The sequence below is a fragment of the Scardinius erythrophthalmus genome (assembly GCF_964197995.2).
Source record: "Scardinius erythrophthalmus genome assembly, chromosome: 2".
Taxonomy (NCBI): Eukaryota; Metazoa; Chordata; class Actinopteri; order Cypriniformes; family Leuciscidae; genus Scardinius; species Scardinius erythrophthalmus.
Window position 1 is genome coordinate 34,929,350 of NC_138222.1, and position 17,240 is coordinate 34,946,589.

At 39.0% G+C, this 17,240-nt stretch overlaps 1 protein-coding gene across 1 annotated transcript in view; it reads left to right on the forward strand.

The window, feature by feature from the left end:
* Positions 1-17,240, forward strand: part of plxdc2b (plexin domain containing 2b) — a 61,955-nt gene that overhangs the window by 20,919 nt on the left and 23,796 nt on the right. Inside the window, exons 2-4 of the mRNA XM_081355019.1 lie at positions 9,513-9,712; positions 15,087-15,233; positions 15,807-15,876. Coding sequence (XP_081211145.1) covers positions 9,513-9,712; positions 15,087-15,233; positions 15,807-15,876 — 417 coding nt within the window. The remainder of the gene's footprint in view (positions 1-9,512; positions 9,713-15,086; positions 15,234-15,806; positions 15,877-17,240) is intronic.

Genomic DNA, 17,240 nt, shown 5'->3' on the forward strand with positions numbered 1-17,240 from the left:
GGCACCCTGGGAAGAGTGAGAATCTGGTCTGCACGCTCGGCCTGTGGATGAAACTGTGAGGACAGACTGGCAGAGGCACCCAGCTGCTGACAAAATTCCCTCCAAAAGTCGCTGTGGCTGTCTCCCTTGCCGAGGGGAGTTTGGGAAGGGAAATGAAATGGACCGCATTGGAAAAGCAATCCACCATGATAAGGATCAGATTATTGCCGCTGGATGGAGGGAGACCAGTAACAAAATTCAGGGCAATATGTGACCATGGGCGGGAAAGTTGATTGGAAGACTTGTTTTGAGATCAAACCTCGCAGGCACCCACAAACCAACAAATGTTCTCAGTCATGGCCGGCCACCAAAAACGCTGACGAATGGCTGATAGTGACCTCCTCACAACAGGGTGTCATGTTATTTTGGAGTAGTTACCCCACTACAAGATGGCAATGCAGCCTGTCTCTGGCACAAATAACAGAGCCGCCGGACACCACCAGGCAAATCGACTAACCCAGCGCTTGATGCAACAGGCGACACCTCCTACCACTCGCCCCAAAGCCAGATAGTTTTGGGAGGAGGCACATTGTCAGGCGGTGCCGAACCACCGAGAAAGAGCGTCTGTGTGGAAAGCCAGGCGTGATTGATGATGAGCGCCACTTGCACACTGGACCGGTCTCGTATCTCTCAAGGAGGAGCTTCAGAAGCATAAAAGGAGGAGCGACGACAGTGAAGGATGAGAGAGGACCAGGCCTAGACTTATACGTTGTATTTTGTTTATGTGTATGCGGCAGTCTTCCGTGTGGGGCTGCCGCCTTTACTTTCATTTTGTGTTTGTTTATTTTGGATTAAAGTTTGTTAAATGTTTGCTGGTTCCCGCCTCATTCTTTCCTCAACAACATACCTTTGTTACAATCAGGCTTTCTGTTTTTAGAGCCCGGCCTATAAGTCAGTACGTAATTGAAGCGCCAGAACTACAGAGCACAGTGAACCTGTATGGAAATCAATTGTTTGGCCGATCTGAATATATTCCAGGTTCCTGTGATCGGTCCACACCAGGTATAGATCTACCGCCCCCTCCAAGCCAGTGACGCCACTCCCCCAAAGCCAGACACACATGACGTTTCAACTGTTTCAACACCCACCTCTGACACGACCACCTCCACCACGAGCTGCCTACTGCAGGGGTGCCCAATCCTGCTCCTGTCGATCGACTGTCCTGCACAGTTCATCTCCAACCCTAATCGAACACACATGAAGCAACCAATTAAGGTCTTCAGGATCACTTGAAAATTAAAGGCAGGTGTGTTTGATTAGGGTTGGAGATGAACTGTGCAGGACAGTCGATCGGCAGGAGCAGGATTGGGCACCCCTGGCCTACTGGAATCTGGCGTTAGTAGTAAACCTAGACTTTAATTAATCAAAAGCCGCCTGGGCAGAAGCAGACCAGCTAAATTTTGCCTTGGTGGAAGTTAATGCTGTCAGAGGGGCCGCTACCTGACTAAAAGTCCTAATAAATCACCTATAAAAATTGGCAAGGCTTAAGTGCTGAAGCACTTTACGAGAGCCAGGCACTGGCCAGTCAGAGACAGCTCTTACCTTCACTATACAAATCCTCTCCCCTGAGATGATGGACCCCAAGTATGGAACCAACTGATCATGAAAGGTACACTTTTCCTCCTTCACAAACAGCTGCTGTAGCACTCATCTGACATGCTGACATGCACCTGAAATGAGCGAGAAAAAAATTAAGATGTCATCTAGGTATACAAAGACGAATTTATTGATCATATCTCTCAGGACGTCATCAACGAGTGCTTGGATGACGGCCGGGGCGTTGGACAGGCCAAACGGTTGAACAAAATATTCAAAATGCCGCATAGGAGTATTAAAGGTGCTGTCTGTAAGAATGATAGCTAGTGGTCGAAATTGATACTGCAGTCTAAATTCAGAATATCAGAGATCGTTGTTCCCCCGACCCCTTCTCCTCACGGGTTGCCAGTTTGAGGAGATGCAACAAGAACGAGCGCAATTGACAACGAAAGCCGAGGAGACTTACAGACTGGCAGTGGGCGAGATCACACAGACCAAAACAAAAACTGACTGACAACACGGAACATGAACTTAGCATGTTTCCTAAATATCTGCAAACATATTATGTAATTTTTATGCTTTAGTAGAGTAAAAAAGTTAAATACAGCAATTAACCAAACTCACTGGGCCGGTGATCTGATTAACAGCCATAAGCTGATGTCTGTTAGGGGTGCAAAGGATCGTAGTTGATCCGTAATCCGTACGAACCAGGCCTCACGGTTCGGAACAAATAATTAATAAAAACAACGAGGATTAATTGTATTTAACCATTATATAATGAAAGTTTATTATTTGGACGTGTTTGCCAATTTAAAACTTGTTTTTACACAATTCAAATGCAAGAAGAGGGAAAAGAGATATCGATTCGCAATCGCACGCTGTTTTCTTTGCGCACACACTCAAACCATGCACGCTCACTGAGGCGCCTCTAAGATGGCGCGCGAACACATAATCGAGCTCTGTTTCGCTACTTCTTGAGCTTGAACGGACACATACACTCACAAAATGACCTCAAAATATCCGTCTCGACAAGTATTCTTGTATACAGTCGGTTATGTCTTTAAGTATCATTATTTGTGTCAGTTCATTTGTCTTTAATAAACTTTATTACCGGTAGTTAGAGGAGTTTTTGCTGTGGTATCAAAGTACTTAAAGTGTTCCTTGTGTAATAAATGGGAAGCAAAGTTACATTTGTCTCAAAATCCCCCATTTTAATTTTATTTTATTCTTTTTTTGCTGATACGATTCGTCACTCAAAAACCGTAATATGATCCGAGCTATGAGTTTTGTGATCCGTTGCACCACTAATTTCTGTTGAGGGGATGGGCAATGAGGGAAGAGGAGAGATTATAAACAGGGAGACAAGTTTTAGTTCAATTTACAAAATTCCCCTCCGCCCCGAGTCGATGAGCATGGAGCATTTGATGACAGATCCATTAAGCAGTACTGAGACTGAGTGCATTAACCTACGCTGTTTACGTTATAGACAGAGTGCATGGTTTTGGCCGATGCTGTACACGTGAGCAGCTCGAAGCATGTGTGTGATGCTGACGCAGGAGCCGGCCAATAGTGAGGCGCCGTGCACTGCTCTCTGTCTACAACATAAACAGCGTAGGAGAATGACAGGGAAGAAAAATAATTGTTGAATAAAGTCGTTATTTTTATTTTGTTTTTGCGCAGTATTCTCGTAGCTCATCTGCCGCTCTAGCTCTTTAAAGCAGGATGGATTCTGGTTGACTGTCAATGATTTGTTCATCAGCAAGAAAAAATCGTTCTGAAAGTGATTGCAACTATATCACTTCTCTATAGTTGTGGTGTGGACTCTGCTATTCGACTATATTTAGAAAAAATTTTTAGAACTATATCTTTATCATAATCATTATAGTTATGGTTCTTGGAGTGAATGGGCCTTAAGGCAGGGATTTGATTTCCCAGTGTCTTGTATTTAAGCCCTAATGTTTGCAATGATTGTGGGTTGTGTGTTGAAGTATATTATGCTGTTCCATGTTCCATGTTGCATGTGCCAGGTCAGTGTTTCAAGCCATGTTTATAGTTCACGTTCATGTTCTGTTTTGGACCAAGTTTTTGGTTTTTCATGTTTTTGGATTATTACCACTGTAAATAAAACTGCACTTGGGTTCTCTACACCATCATCCTCATCTGTTCCATGCCAAGCCTGCTAACAACTATAATTTACAGTATTAAGATGAAATTAAAAATTAATTGTTGAACTAAAAGTCGTAATCAAAAGTTGGCAACCCTATATTACATTACATTACATTACATTACGTTTTGGGTATGGGTGCAGCCAAGCCGTGTGCATGTCCTTCTGTCTGAGATAAACAAACCTTTAAAGCTCTGCATTCATTTAGTTAATTGCATTTGCCTGTCAGCTGAAGCTTTTATGTGAAGATGAGATTACAGAAATTACTTACTGATATACAAGGTGTGTTGGCTCAATACTGAGGTCATATCTTTGACATATCTAAATATCCAAGTGCTTGTCCCTGAGAATTAAATGCTTGTGGCAAATTAATCCACCATTGGCCTAAAGAACAACTTCAGCATAAACTGTATGATTCTGAACTTTAATGACAAACTGACTTCTCTGACAATATTTGACATTTAATTCTTTCTGTTTATGCTCCAGTGTGTGAGTAAAAAATGAATGAGTCTGTTTGTGTGTTTGTGTGCTGGTATATGACATTCATCCCCCTGCACATACACATAATTCATGTGTTTAGATCCTAATGTCACCTTCTACTCATTAGCGCTTTAAATGAGCAGGATGTGCAGCAGGCCTATGGAAACGAAGGCTTTAGATAAAAAGGCTTTATGCCAAACGTCACATGAGCAAACAGGAAAACTCGTCTCACCGCATCGGCTGGTCTGAGAAAGTGGTACACCAGTACAAACTGACGCCAATATCTATGGACAGATACACTTTATTTTAATATGATGTAGTTACATTGTACTTGATAAAATAAGTAAGTACTGTGTAATATTAATTAACTACATTATAGATTTACTTTTAGGGTTAGGGTTTGATTTAGGGTTGAGTAAAACGGCTCTATATTTCACAAAGCACATACAAAAGACATAAACCAGAAGTTTTACAGAATAGGGAGGTTTGTTGCGCTTAACCCCCATAACTGGTGTGAGTAAGCAATGCAAGAGAATGACATCGGTGAGAGAGCAGGAGATGAATGGGGTTAAATGGTGAGGAGGACATTAATTAAAAGCTGTTGAGCACATGATGAGTACTCTTAATTATTCATGCGCCGTGCACACAAACGCACTGATTTATAAATGAATGTGACTTCTTCATATGGACTGTGATTGATATATAGTATTTAGTGTTTAATAGGAGATTCACAGCTCTGTTTTAAGATTAAACCAATGAATCACACTGTGTTTTTTTAAACAGGGTCAAATAAATTTGGTGTCAGTGCAAAGTCAAAAAAGCATAACTTGCCAAATAATCAGTGCACTGTAAGGGGGGTGTTCACATCACATGTGTATGCTCCGTATGTGTTCCCTGGCAGTCAAACCCATAGCCTTGCAATTGCTAGTGCCATCCTTTAACAGTTGAGCTACATGAACAGATGTGATGTTAAACTTATCTTCATTTTGTCCATCATACCATTGTACTAAAAGTGATGGTCTGAAGCTGTGTGTGTGGTTTGAGCATGGGTTTGGAGACCAGTGTTTAGCTGGGTTAAGTATATCTCTCTGTGTGAATGGTTAGTGAACGAAACCTTATATCACTCTTGGGCAAAGCCAGCCATCTGTATTCTGTCATTACTGTCAGCCACAGACCATATAATGTGCGCAAACTACCATCTAGACAAACTAGAAGTCATTCTGGTCTTGCACTCAACTACATATACATCACTCAATTACATGCCACAATCAGTCTGATTCAATGTAGAAAAGGCATTTTTCCTTGAAATTTATTTCTCCTGGTATGTGTGACTCCTCAGTGTCCATTTGTGAGTCATTGAGACCGATGTGGGTATGTTTTTCTGCCACTACAAGTTGGCCGAGAGAGCTCAACACATTGCAACTAAAGAAAACACATGCAAATAGAAAAAACACAAGTAAATTAAGAAAACATCTTTATCAGTTTAACAACGCTGACGAGTAGACATTGAACAATAACCATGTCCCAGCCAAGTTTGTCACTTTTTGGGCCCCCCTTGAAATATTTTCATTGTGGTCTGTGCTATTTGGTTGTGTACTTGCAGCTAGGGCTGGGTATTGAGAAAAATTGTACGATTCGATTCGATTTCGATTCACAAGCTTGCTACTGGATTACGATTCAATTTGATTCGATATCGATTATTTTTGATATATATCAGATACAGTACATTTTCTCAAAGTCTCTTAACTAATGCTGTAAACTAAGGGAGAGCGGGCCACAACCTAACACATTTTGGTTTTGGCTCAATTATAAAAAAATAATTAAGTTAGATTAAGTTAGATATTTTTTGCCCAGCCCTATTTGCAGCACATGTGTTTCTTTGATTAATTGAAAGTCAGCATTAATTTGAAATAGAAATATTTTATAACATTATAAATGTCTTTACTGTCACTTTATGTATCCTTGCTGAAAAAAGTATTCATTTCTTTCCAAAAAAACAAAAACAAAATCTGAACCCAAACATTTGACAATATATGTTATGTAGGCAATAATGTATAATATTAGGTTTAATAAAGATGAATGGTGTATGGTCGTTGATTAGGCAGTGAACACTTAGTCTCTCTCACATAGGCTATAGATGTGTTTGTGTGTATCCTGAGTTCAGGTGACCTGTTCCAGCATGCTTTACCTCTTCTGTAATTACACACTCATACATTGGAGTGTTCTGTAATGGTTTTGTACTTCAACATGGCCTGTGAATGGTTTTGAACCCCATAACCCCAAACCTCTTTCTTTCTTTAATTAATTTGTATTTTTTTTTTTACTATTGTTTTCTTTTTTTCCCGAGCAGTGACTCAAGATAAATGCATGTGGTCTATTAACTTTTGTTTTTTGCCCTTTTTCTTTTTTTTTTCTCTCCTTCTGACAGCCCTCCTCAGATTAATTAAGAGTAATATATCAGTCATTTTGATAGTTTTAGACATGACTGGTGGGAAATTCACAGTGGTTTTCTCTCCCCTTTTTCTCTCTCTCCTCTCGCACATTCCTACTTCAAATGGATAAAACACACACACACACATACACACACACACACACACACACACACACACACACACACACACACACCAGTTCCTCCTTCTCGACTCTCCTTGCTTAGAATATGAATATTTGAATTTATATTGATAACATTTAACTTCAATATACATATAAATATTCATGTTTGTTTCCAATTGTTTTTTATGATTAATTTCATAGTGTTATCAGTTTTTTAAGAAAATATTTGTTGTAAAAAAAGTTTTTGTCGCAGCATCTGAATGTATAGCTTGATATTCATTCATTCATTCATTCATGGACATCTTAAGAGCTGAAATGAAAGGCATACCTTCCACTCAGAAAATAAAGAACGAGAGAAAGAGTGGGAAATGTGGGACTGGATTTAATCTTGCAGCAAAAAAAAAAAGCACAAGCGCAAGAGAAAGAGATCCTGTCCCTGCTGCGGTGGCTTTTCAAAGCGTGTCACGAGCAGACAGTGATATCCTCTCAGCGACAATAAAAGTCAGTGACAGCCGCCTCTCTAAATCCTCATTGACTTGTTATGTATTATGGGCTTTACTGAAGGACTTGGCTCTGAGGATCTTTTCTCACATTGAGGGTTTAAATGAGGAACAGTAGACCATGATGACATGGAAACAAAACTGTGTTCAGCAAGTTGTGCAGTTTTCCCCCTTTCATTCTCACTTGGGTTGTTTGCCAGTACAGAGAATAGATTAGACTATCACATGAATGAAGAAATGTGTGCTGGGATTATCAGAGCAACACATCTGCACTGCAGGAAAACAAGATTGAGTACTGGAAATATGGTGAAATTGCGTTCAGAAGGTCTTTTTTATTTTAAATAAGATCAGTAGTTGAGTATTGCATTCTTGAGTATTGTGTTAGGCACTAGACAATGTGAATCTGCTTGAGAATGCTTCCTCTTATAGAAGATATCTGCAATAAAGTTTGACATTTTTAAAGCAGGAAAACAACATATTTCATCATATGTGCCAGTTTAGTAATCTCAGACACTCTTTGTAATGTATATGGACACAGGAACAGTACAGCATGAAACATACCCTGGTGATAAAGGAGAAAAAAATAACTCTGAAATATGAAACATGAGATGGGTCTTTATTAAAATGATGATATTGTCACCTCAATAGACTAGGGACAATGGTTTTCAGACTGACTGACAAAGGCAAATATCCAAAAGTAAGACCTTTTTGTTTTGTTTTTTTAAAGAAAGTAAGATTTTTGTTCAGCAAATATGCATTAAATTGTTCAGAATTGTTAGTGAAGACTTTTATAATATTACATAGATTTCTATTTCAAATAAATGCTGCTCTTTTGAACTTTGTTCATCAGAGACTCGTGTATAATGGTTTTTACAATGATATTAAGCAGCACAACTATTTTCAAGCATATTTGCACTGAGTTTTTAGTACAACAGGTTTAATCTTTGTCTCAAAGTTAAATATTTTATTACCTTGAATGTGTGTCTTATAAGATAAGGAACTAATTAAATTTTGTGTCTCTGGAACAAGAGCACAAAGCACGTAAATGAGGAAGAGTGTGAGATCAGGCTACAGAAGCTGCTGCATGCTAATTAGAAGTGTTTACATACAGGACAAACCCTGCGACCTATAATGAGTTGTAGACAGAGAATTGACAATCATTTTGGCTAGTTTAGTTTCTGCTGTCCCTCTTACTGCAGCAGTGAACAAGTACAGTATATGCATGCATATTTTCCAGAAAGTTTTTGTGTATTTAAGCGTTCATTATCTCTTAAGCGTAGATTAGCCATCTCTGTATGCAATCTGACGAAATCAATACAAGTTCTAAGGCCTAAACTTATTCTCCCGCAATAATCTCTCTACCTCAGCTACTAAAAATACCAAGATTTTGACTAAACTTGAACAGACAACCGCATTGAACTTTTAGTTTAGATTAGGCTGATCTTCGCAGGACACTAACCGACATTCCAGGGTGATTCATTGTTCTCTCTTTTTAGTTTCTTCTTTTCTCCTTCTTTTTGTTTAGTCTGCTTAATCACATTATGAAGTGTTTGAGGTGATTCCCATTTTGGCTATCCAGTCGTCCTCAGTTCCAGCATTCATACTCCCATAATTTCTCACATCTTTATTTCCAGTGAGAGGACTAGAGAGCAAAGTAAATAGAAGGCTTAATTAAACTCTGATCACGTGAGTCTTGATTTACATAAGAATTTGGCCATGTGTATGTGGTTGTGGGCGAATAAAATAAAGAGTTTAGGCACATGAAGAGTGATATAGAGACCACAGAAAAAGAAAAGCAGAACGGGATGGGCCGAGTCTCTTGGCTCGCAGTTTAAACCGTTTTTTTCACCTTTTCACCAACTTTGACTCTCACAGAAGTCATTTGGTGTAACATTGTAACACCATCTCTCAGTTTATCACTAAACCAAGTGTCAAGAGTGCACTGGACCGTCTGCTTTATTAGAACCACAGTTAAATAGGCTCATCTTAAACAAAATTGAGCTATTCTCATGGCAGAGTGAGAGAGGGAGAATAGAGAAAAAGTGATGCTTTGTGTGTCTGAATAAACCATATAAAAAATGCATAAATGTTTATGGGTGATGTTTCAATTGTGAGAGCCAGTAGTGAGATAAATAAAGTTTGGATTGGATTTGATGTAATTGAGCAATGAAACTGATTCTCATGATATATCAAAATGTGCTCATGTTTATACTTTTGTTTTTTGTTTTGTGTTGTTCCAGGAGCTGCTTATTCAATTCTTCAGGGATGGTCACAGGACGATGTAGTCACAGTGGAGCTTCTGAGAAGGAGACGTTGGCTTCTCCTGGAGCCGCCTCCAATGGAAAGTAACAAAGCCAGTCAAGACAGCTTGAAGCCTGAGTCTCAGGATTTGCCTGGAATACTGGCTGATGACGACACAGATAACACCTCCCAAATAATGGTAATGCTTATAATTATGTGAATTTACCCTCAACAGACTAAGGACATAGTACATGCCCAGCCAGTGGCTGTCATACAGTATATCACAACCGTTCAGTGTTTTCCAACACATAATGTTTTTTTTTAAGTTTCAGACATTCAAATACATTTAAGTACTAGAAAAAAATATTTGTATTTTATAAAATACATACTGATGTTGATGGAAGCAGCAATAATAATCCTTTCAAACATCATTTGACTATATGTTTCATTCACATCAGATACAGTGGATTAATGTACGGCCTTCAATTCCAACAGCTCAGATTCTAAGCATTGAAGCGCAAACTAACATGGTGGTGCCCATCATTCTTGATAGATCAACTAACATACATTACCATTAAAAAGGTGTTTCAACAACAAAATACATTTACTTACACATATTTGAGAATCATAATATCAGATATCAGTTTCATGTTATAGTTAAAAAGTTTGTGAATATTTTAAATAAAAAGGAAAAATTAAATAAAACTGATAGATCAGTCGTACTGCAGTATTGTGGCCGCATTGTGGCACTTGAATAGCCTGATGAAGGTGATACATTCTATAATAACAGTGGTAATAAAGGGATAGTTCACCATAAAATGAAAATTCTTTCATTAATTACTCACCCTCATGTTGTTCCAAACCCGTAAGACTTTCGTTCATCTTCGGGACTCAAATGAGGATATTTTTAATGAAATCTGAGAGATTTCTTTCCCTCCATAGACAGTCCACGACTCCACGCAACTACCACTTTGAAGCTTCAAAAAGTTCGTAAAGAGATCGTAAAACTAATCCATATGAATTGAGCATTTAGTCCAAATTTTCTGAACAAACATGGTCACTTGATGAACAGATTGAATTTAGATTGAACTTTTATTCACATTCATCAACTCAAGCTCAATCATGTTCGCTTGACGTGTGCGAGAACCAATGAGGTTTGTTCTCATGTGTTACGCAGCACTTTTGAGCTTCCTCAAGAACCAATGAGGTTTGTTCTCGCGCATCAAGCAAGTACAGTTGAGCTTCTGTTTATGTTCGCTGATCAATGTTTATATTTATTTTCATTTGTGTTCCGAAGATGATTGAAAGTCTTACGGGTTTGGAACGACTTGAATGTGAGAAAATGTTGACAGAATTTTAATTTTTGGGTGAACTAACCCTTTAAAAAACTTAAAATAGAAAAAAAAGAAAATGGTTCATTTTAAATTTAAATTGTCTTTTTAAATTGTAATAATATTTTACAATATTACTGTATTTTTTTTCTCAAATATATGCAGCCATGGTGAGCATAAGATACTTCTTTGAAAATAGCTTTAAAAAGTCTTACCTACCCCAAACTTTTGAAAATTGGACAGAACATTTAAGTTATGAAATGGATGTCTGCTACCCGAGTGTGACAGGCATTTGGGTTTCGGGTTTTGGTTCGGCTTGTCAAGCAGTAACTTCAGGTAATGAATTATTATGAACGTTTTAACTTGTTTTACACACACTGGGCCCTATTTAACGATCTGAAACGCAAGTGTCAAAGCGCAAAGCGCAAGTAACTTTGTGGGCAGGTCTTGACGCTGTTGCTATTTTCCCGGCGGGATAAATGACTCTTGCGCCAGGCGCAAATCTAAAATGGGTTGGTCTGAAGTAACTTCATTATTCATAGGTGTGGTTTGGGCGTAACGTGAAATAAACCAATCAGAGAGTCATCTCACATTCCCTTTAAGAGCAAACGCGCTTTTTCCATAGCGGATTGCTATTGTAACGGCGGATTTGCCAGGTGCGTGCCAGGAGCGGTCCACAGCCAAGGAGAGCAACGCTTTTGTCAGGGACATTGGGGATGGAGAAACCCACCCAAATTAACTTTAAAAGTTAAAAGAGGTTAAAAAGGCGTATGATAATTTGGGTAAATGTGTAAGCTAGATGTATGCTTTTATAATAAATTGTCTATCTATCTATCTATCTATCTATCTATCTATCTATCTATCTATCTATCTATCTATCTATCTATCTATCTATCTATCTATCTATCTATCTATCTATCTATCTATCGTAATAATGTATGATTTGCAAAAATGAAAACTGCTGCTTCTGTGTAGATGAGAGAATCAAAGTGTATGCGCGTTGTGCACACGCTACATTGATTATGGCCAAGCATGCGCCCTTAAAATAGCATATGAATAACATGCGCAACGCGCCACTGACTTTAAACTATTTTTTCCTGGTTAGTGGCGCAATTGTTTTCTAAACCTGCAAAATAGCATGAGGGAACGTTTGCGCCGGAACACGCCTCCTTTTTTGCGCTGAACCGCCCAGGGAGCGCAAGTTCATTCCCTAGTTTAGCGACGTGCTTCTGTGGAGGGAAAAGCGTGCTTTGCGCGGGTGCAAAATAGGAATGATACATGCGTCGCTGTATAAAGTCAATTGCGCTGGGTGCAAGATAGGGCCCACTGTTTCTTTATTGCTCGCTCTCTCTCTCTCTCTCTCTCTCTCTCTCTCTCTCTCTCTCTCTCTCTCTCTCTCTCTCTCTCTCTCTCTCTCTCTCTCTCTCTCTCTCTCTCTCTCTCTCTCTCTCACACACAGACACAATCTCTGAGGGAGAACTCAATTGAGTGTAAAAAATGTGTAGTTTATTTGCTGTGAGAGGAATTAGAAAGAGAGTTAGCAATTACAGGTCAGGTTCATCCCACTAAAAAGACCAAGATATCTTACAAGGCTTCCTTTGGTCAAGCACCTTCACCAGCCATGATTTAGGTGAGCATGGGAGACCATTAAAACAGATAGAAAGCCTGTCAAGGTTCCTGCACAGAGTTACGGGCTGTCAGTCATTCAGCTCTGGGGTTTGACTTCCTCTTACAACACTGTTCTTGGTTCATTGAGATTTGGTTTAACTTTATTTCTTTTTTTTTTTATTTGAACACATTTCTGTGTGCCATCCCTGCTCAAAGGACCACCACCAGCAATCATTCTTTTCTAGAATTAGATAATGGTGTGATGGTTTCTGTCATCATTTACTCACCCTCATGTCGTTCCAAACCTGTATAACCTGACTTTTTCTGCTGTGAAACATTAAAGAAGATATGTTAAAATATTACTTTTTACCATGAAACATAACGGTATCCAAAATGGTTACCAACATACAGTATTTCACGATATCTTTTCCTTCAGAAGATAGAAAGTCATTCAGGTTTGGAGTTGGATGAGGGAGAGTACTGTAAATGATGACTTGGAATTTTCATTTTTAAGGGAACTGTCTTTAACCAGCAAGACTTCACGTCAACCAGCTTTATCAGAAAGTCAACCCAAGTTTTGCATGTGTACAGCATGGCTACTGCACAGCATGCTGGTCCACAAGCTCGACCTGCACTAACCAGCATAGAAATTGTTGGTCTGAGTTGGTCTTAGTGGCTGATAAAAAAATGTTGGACATCGATCAATGTGGTCATTATATCCATATGAAAAACATTACAAGACGATTTATGTGCACATGTTTTCAGTATTGAATTAGTTTCCCACATGGTTATTTCTTCAAAGCAGTGGGAGTGTATTCAGTTTGTAGTTGCTAATTTTTATGTCCACTGGCTGTTTCCTTTGATGTTGTTTTGCAAAGTCTGTATGATTGAGTTTTAGTGTTTGAACTCCTACCAGCTCCTGTACACAAACGCATTTCTGAATAAACATGCATACACACATACACCCATACACCAGGTGCATCATTTATTTCACACACACTTCTGTCATTTTTTTATTTTTATTTTGCGTGTGTTCAAAGGCCCGAATGTCTATTGCTGTTTTATGACATACCCTCAGGCTTTAGTTTAGGCTTTTAGGTTTTACTTTTAGTTTCAGCATTTGTCACTCTGCTGGTTTTGCACTTCACGAGATTAAACTGTCAGAGATTACATATCTTATATTTACCTCTCCTCAACTCTGACGCATTTCTTTCTTTCTGAGAATTGTATTATTCACATTGTCACATGCTGAATTCCTGAGTGCCAGGGTGTTTGATAAAATGCTGCAAACATCTATGGGTTTTATCAAGGGTTTTCTTCTTAGGGTTTTACAGACAGCCTTTCATTGCTCAGTAAACAACGATAGATCAATCCAGGAGGATTTCAGTAACACTCAGAGGGTCATGTCCAAGTGGGTCTTCGTCTTTTTGATTATTAGTTCATCAAACATCATGTCTTGTACTCACAAAGCACATGTGTCCTCACAGTATAAAGATATATTTTTGTAGCCTTTTTATCTTTATCATGACAGGAGAGCAGAGAGGGGAGCGGGACCGCGGTTGGGACTCAAACTCAAGTCATCCGCAGTGCTGTCATGAATGATCATGTCACAGTTATTGCTTTGGTCATGTGATCAGGGTTTTTTGTTAATTGGTAGACAAAGTAGTCATTTTTGTTCATCTTTAAAACCCACAAGTTTTTAATAATTGGATCACTGATGACGGTTCTTGTAGAAATTGATTTGTAATGGTCAGTAAATTAAGGGATACAATTTCCATGAGTTGATTTTCTTTTCGTGAGTTGATCGTTTTCTTCTATCCCAGTCCAAAGTGTTATGCTGTTAACTATCAGCAGTGATTTGTTGTTTCTGCTGGCACTCAGATTTTCCATCCATTTGCTTGGCAGATGTAACCGGTACACCTTTTTATTTATTAAAAATGTCAGAGTTTTTGGAGTGTCACTTTTTTGCTTGTATATTGATATACCAGGTACATCTGATCGCAAGTACATGTACGTTCGCACACAGATGCACGTACATCCACACTTCTATAAACACGTATAAGCCGTGTCTCAATCACTCGTCTTCCTCTTTCTTGAGTCTTTGAACCCTGCTCTGTTGTGGTGAACTGGAAAAACTGGGCTAAAATAACTCTGTTGACCCCTTGTTGTTTTGATGTTGTAATATTATCCAGGCAGAGGCTGGAACACCTCTATAGGCACGGCTGATCAACACTCAGTTCATTAAACCTCTCAGTATCCCTCCTAAATATGTGGTGAGCATTGAAAATACATACAAACAGAGTTTGGCTCAGTTTATTGTAACATGCCCCTGTGTGCTCATATTTTCTTTCGGGAGAGTGTTTAGTTTTGTTTTTAATACTGAAAGACCTGAAATGGTATTTGTTTGTGATCTAATAATCAGAATGGGTTCATGGCCCCTGATTGTAAAAAGCCTGCCATAAACAAATATGGATAATGTTAGGGTGTTTATTCATAGTTTATTAAAGGGATAGTTCACTGAAAAGTGAAAATCTCTTTGTTGCACACCATCATGCTGTTCCAGACCTGTATGATTTTCTTCTCAGTAAGTCTTATGTCCTTTATCCTGACTGGCTGTCTGATATTTCCTTGTAGGAAGACACAGATCATAACTACTACACCTCAAAAACCTATGGCCCCAGTGACCCTATGAGCAAAGAGTTATGGGTAAATATCGATCAGATGAACAAGGAGAAGGTGAAGATTCACGGCATCCTGTCTAATACACACAGACAAGCAGCGGTAAGACAGCATTCATTCATTCCTTCATTACACTGAAATCATTTGAAATGCAACTCATATGTAGCTCCACTGACCAAGATTCAAGTTCAGCAATAACTGTTTTCTATCAGCCGTTTATCCTACAGTGCATGTTCCTTACTAGAACAACACTTTGTATAGTGAGCTTCATACCTGTTTCTGTTGTTTCTGGACGAGTCTGCTTGTGTAGATTATGAAAGAAACAGACCAAGTGTCGATCCTCAAATACCACATTTCTTTGAAATGGGATAAGCTTTTTGTGTTTCGCCATCCCATTACTGGAACAGACTGTGATATCCTCACATTGCTTTTTCCAAACAAAAGAAACCACAGCGGACAAGCTTACCATAGATTTAGGACAGAAGTCAAATTTATTAGCAGAGTTACGATTGCTTTAGCCGACCACAGAATGAGTCCATGGGGTCCATCTGGATTTACTCTTGCTGTATGTTTTATTGTAATCATGGCCTTCTGTCATAATTTTATATTTATTCTGCTTATTGTTTAGATCTTTTTATAATTGCAAGCTAAATGTAGTCTTTTTTTCATCCTCAGCGGGTCAATCTCTCCTTTGATTTTCCATTTTATGGACATTTGTTGCGAGAGATCACTGTTGCAACCGGCGGTAAGTGAAGCGTCTTCCTCCACGTGATGTGTGCAGCACAACCAATGATTTTCAGTTAGGTTATAAGAAAGCGTCTGCCTGTCTCCATGCGATATGAGTATTATATGGCTGAAGCAGAACATATGATTTATATGAGCTTCCAGAGGAATATATAATTGATTGGTTTTTGCTTGTAGGCATAAGAGCTTGACTGTGAGTCACAGTGTTCTAGAGGATCAGGCTGTGTTTATCAGCTGTGAGAGGTTCTTCATAACGGCTGACTGTTCATGCTGTAGATATGAGGGCATGTGTGGGGATTTTTATTGTGATCGTGGTTCATGTGACTCACTGGCTGCTGGAATGTGTCTGAGATGAAGCGGTGAGAGTGAGGGAAAGATGAAGTGAGAAAACCACCATATAATTTCCCCCTACATCAGTCATCTTTCTGTGGTTATAAACGATGAAACACAGAAGTGATCTAAATTTCTCAGTGAAGCCATGTTCCCAGGAGCGAAAAATCATGTGCTCCTGCATCAGAGGTACTTTTCCTGCCTAAATAACATAATAATAAACAACACTGGAAAATGTTTGCTAAATTATTAAATTCGGATTTTCTGTTTAAATAGCTATGCAAATTGCCCATCTTTTTGGCAAAGGCTATTTGCACTAACTCCACCCACCATTGTTTGGTTGAGCCAGACATGATTACAAAAAAAGAAACTCCTTTGGTTGCTGGGACAGTGGTGCGGAGAGCGAGGACAGTGAATTTAGCTTTTGACGTAACCAACCCATTCAAATACACATTCTTCTCCTTATTCCCATCTCATATCAGCTGGAATTATGTTTTTATTGCATGATGTTTTATAGTGTACTACAATACAATGAGGTGCAAGTAGTATCTGCCACTATTTGCTTTAGCTATTTATACTTATATTAATAAAAGTGTAAACCTAATGGTTGTTTAGTTGTCTTTGGGTCAAGTGGTCTGTACTGAGACAGTACAATGGTACAGTCATGGAATTAGATGACAGTATCATGGTACTTGTTGGCAATGGCAGACTGTTGTCACAATTGTGAAGTTTCAGTATTTTTCCATTGAATTTAATGAGTTTTTAAGTGCTCTGTGTTTACAGAAAGTGGAGGTGGTCAGCGTAGTCCAGGTTGGCTGAATTCCTGTGGAAAGATTTGCATTGATTTAAGCAGACAAATGCTGAAGACACATTTTAGATTAAGTATGTGTGTTTGGAGGGTCCTCTCTCCTGTTTGTGAGTGGGATGGAAGGAGGCTTTTACATGGCTAATTAGAGTATTAATCACTTTGGAGACAGGCCAGGGCTGTTTGCCAGGATGGATAGATAGGAAAGGAGGAGAGCACAGAGATTTAGA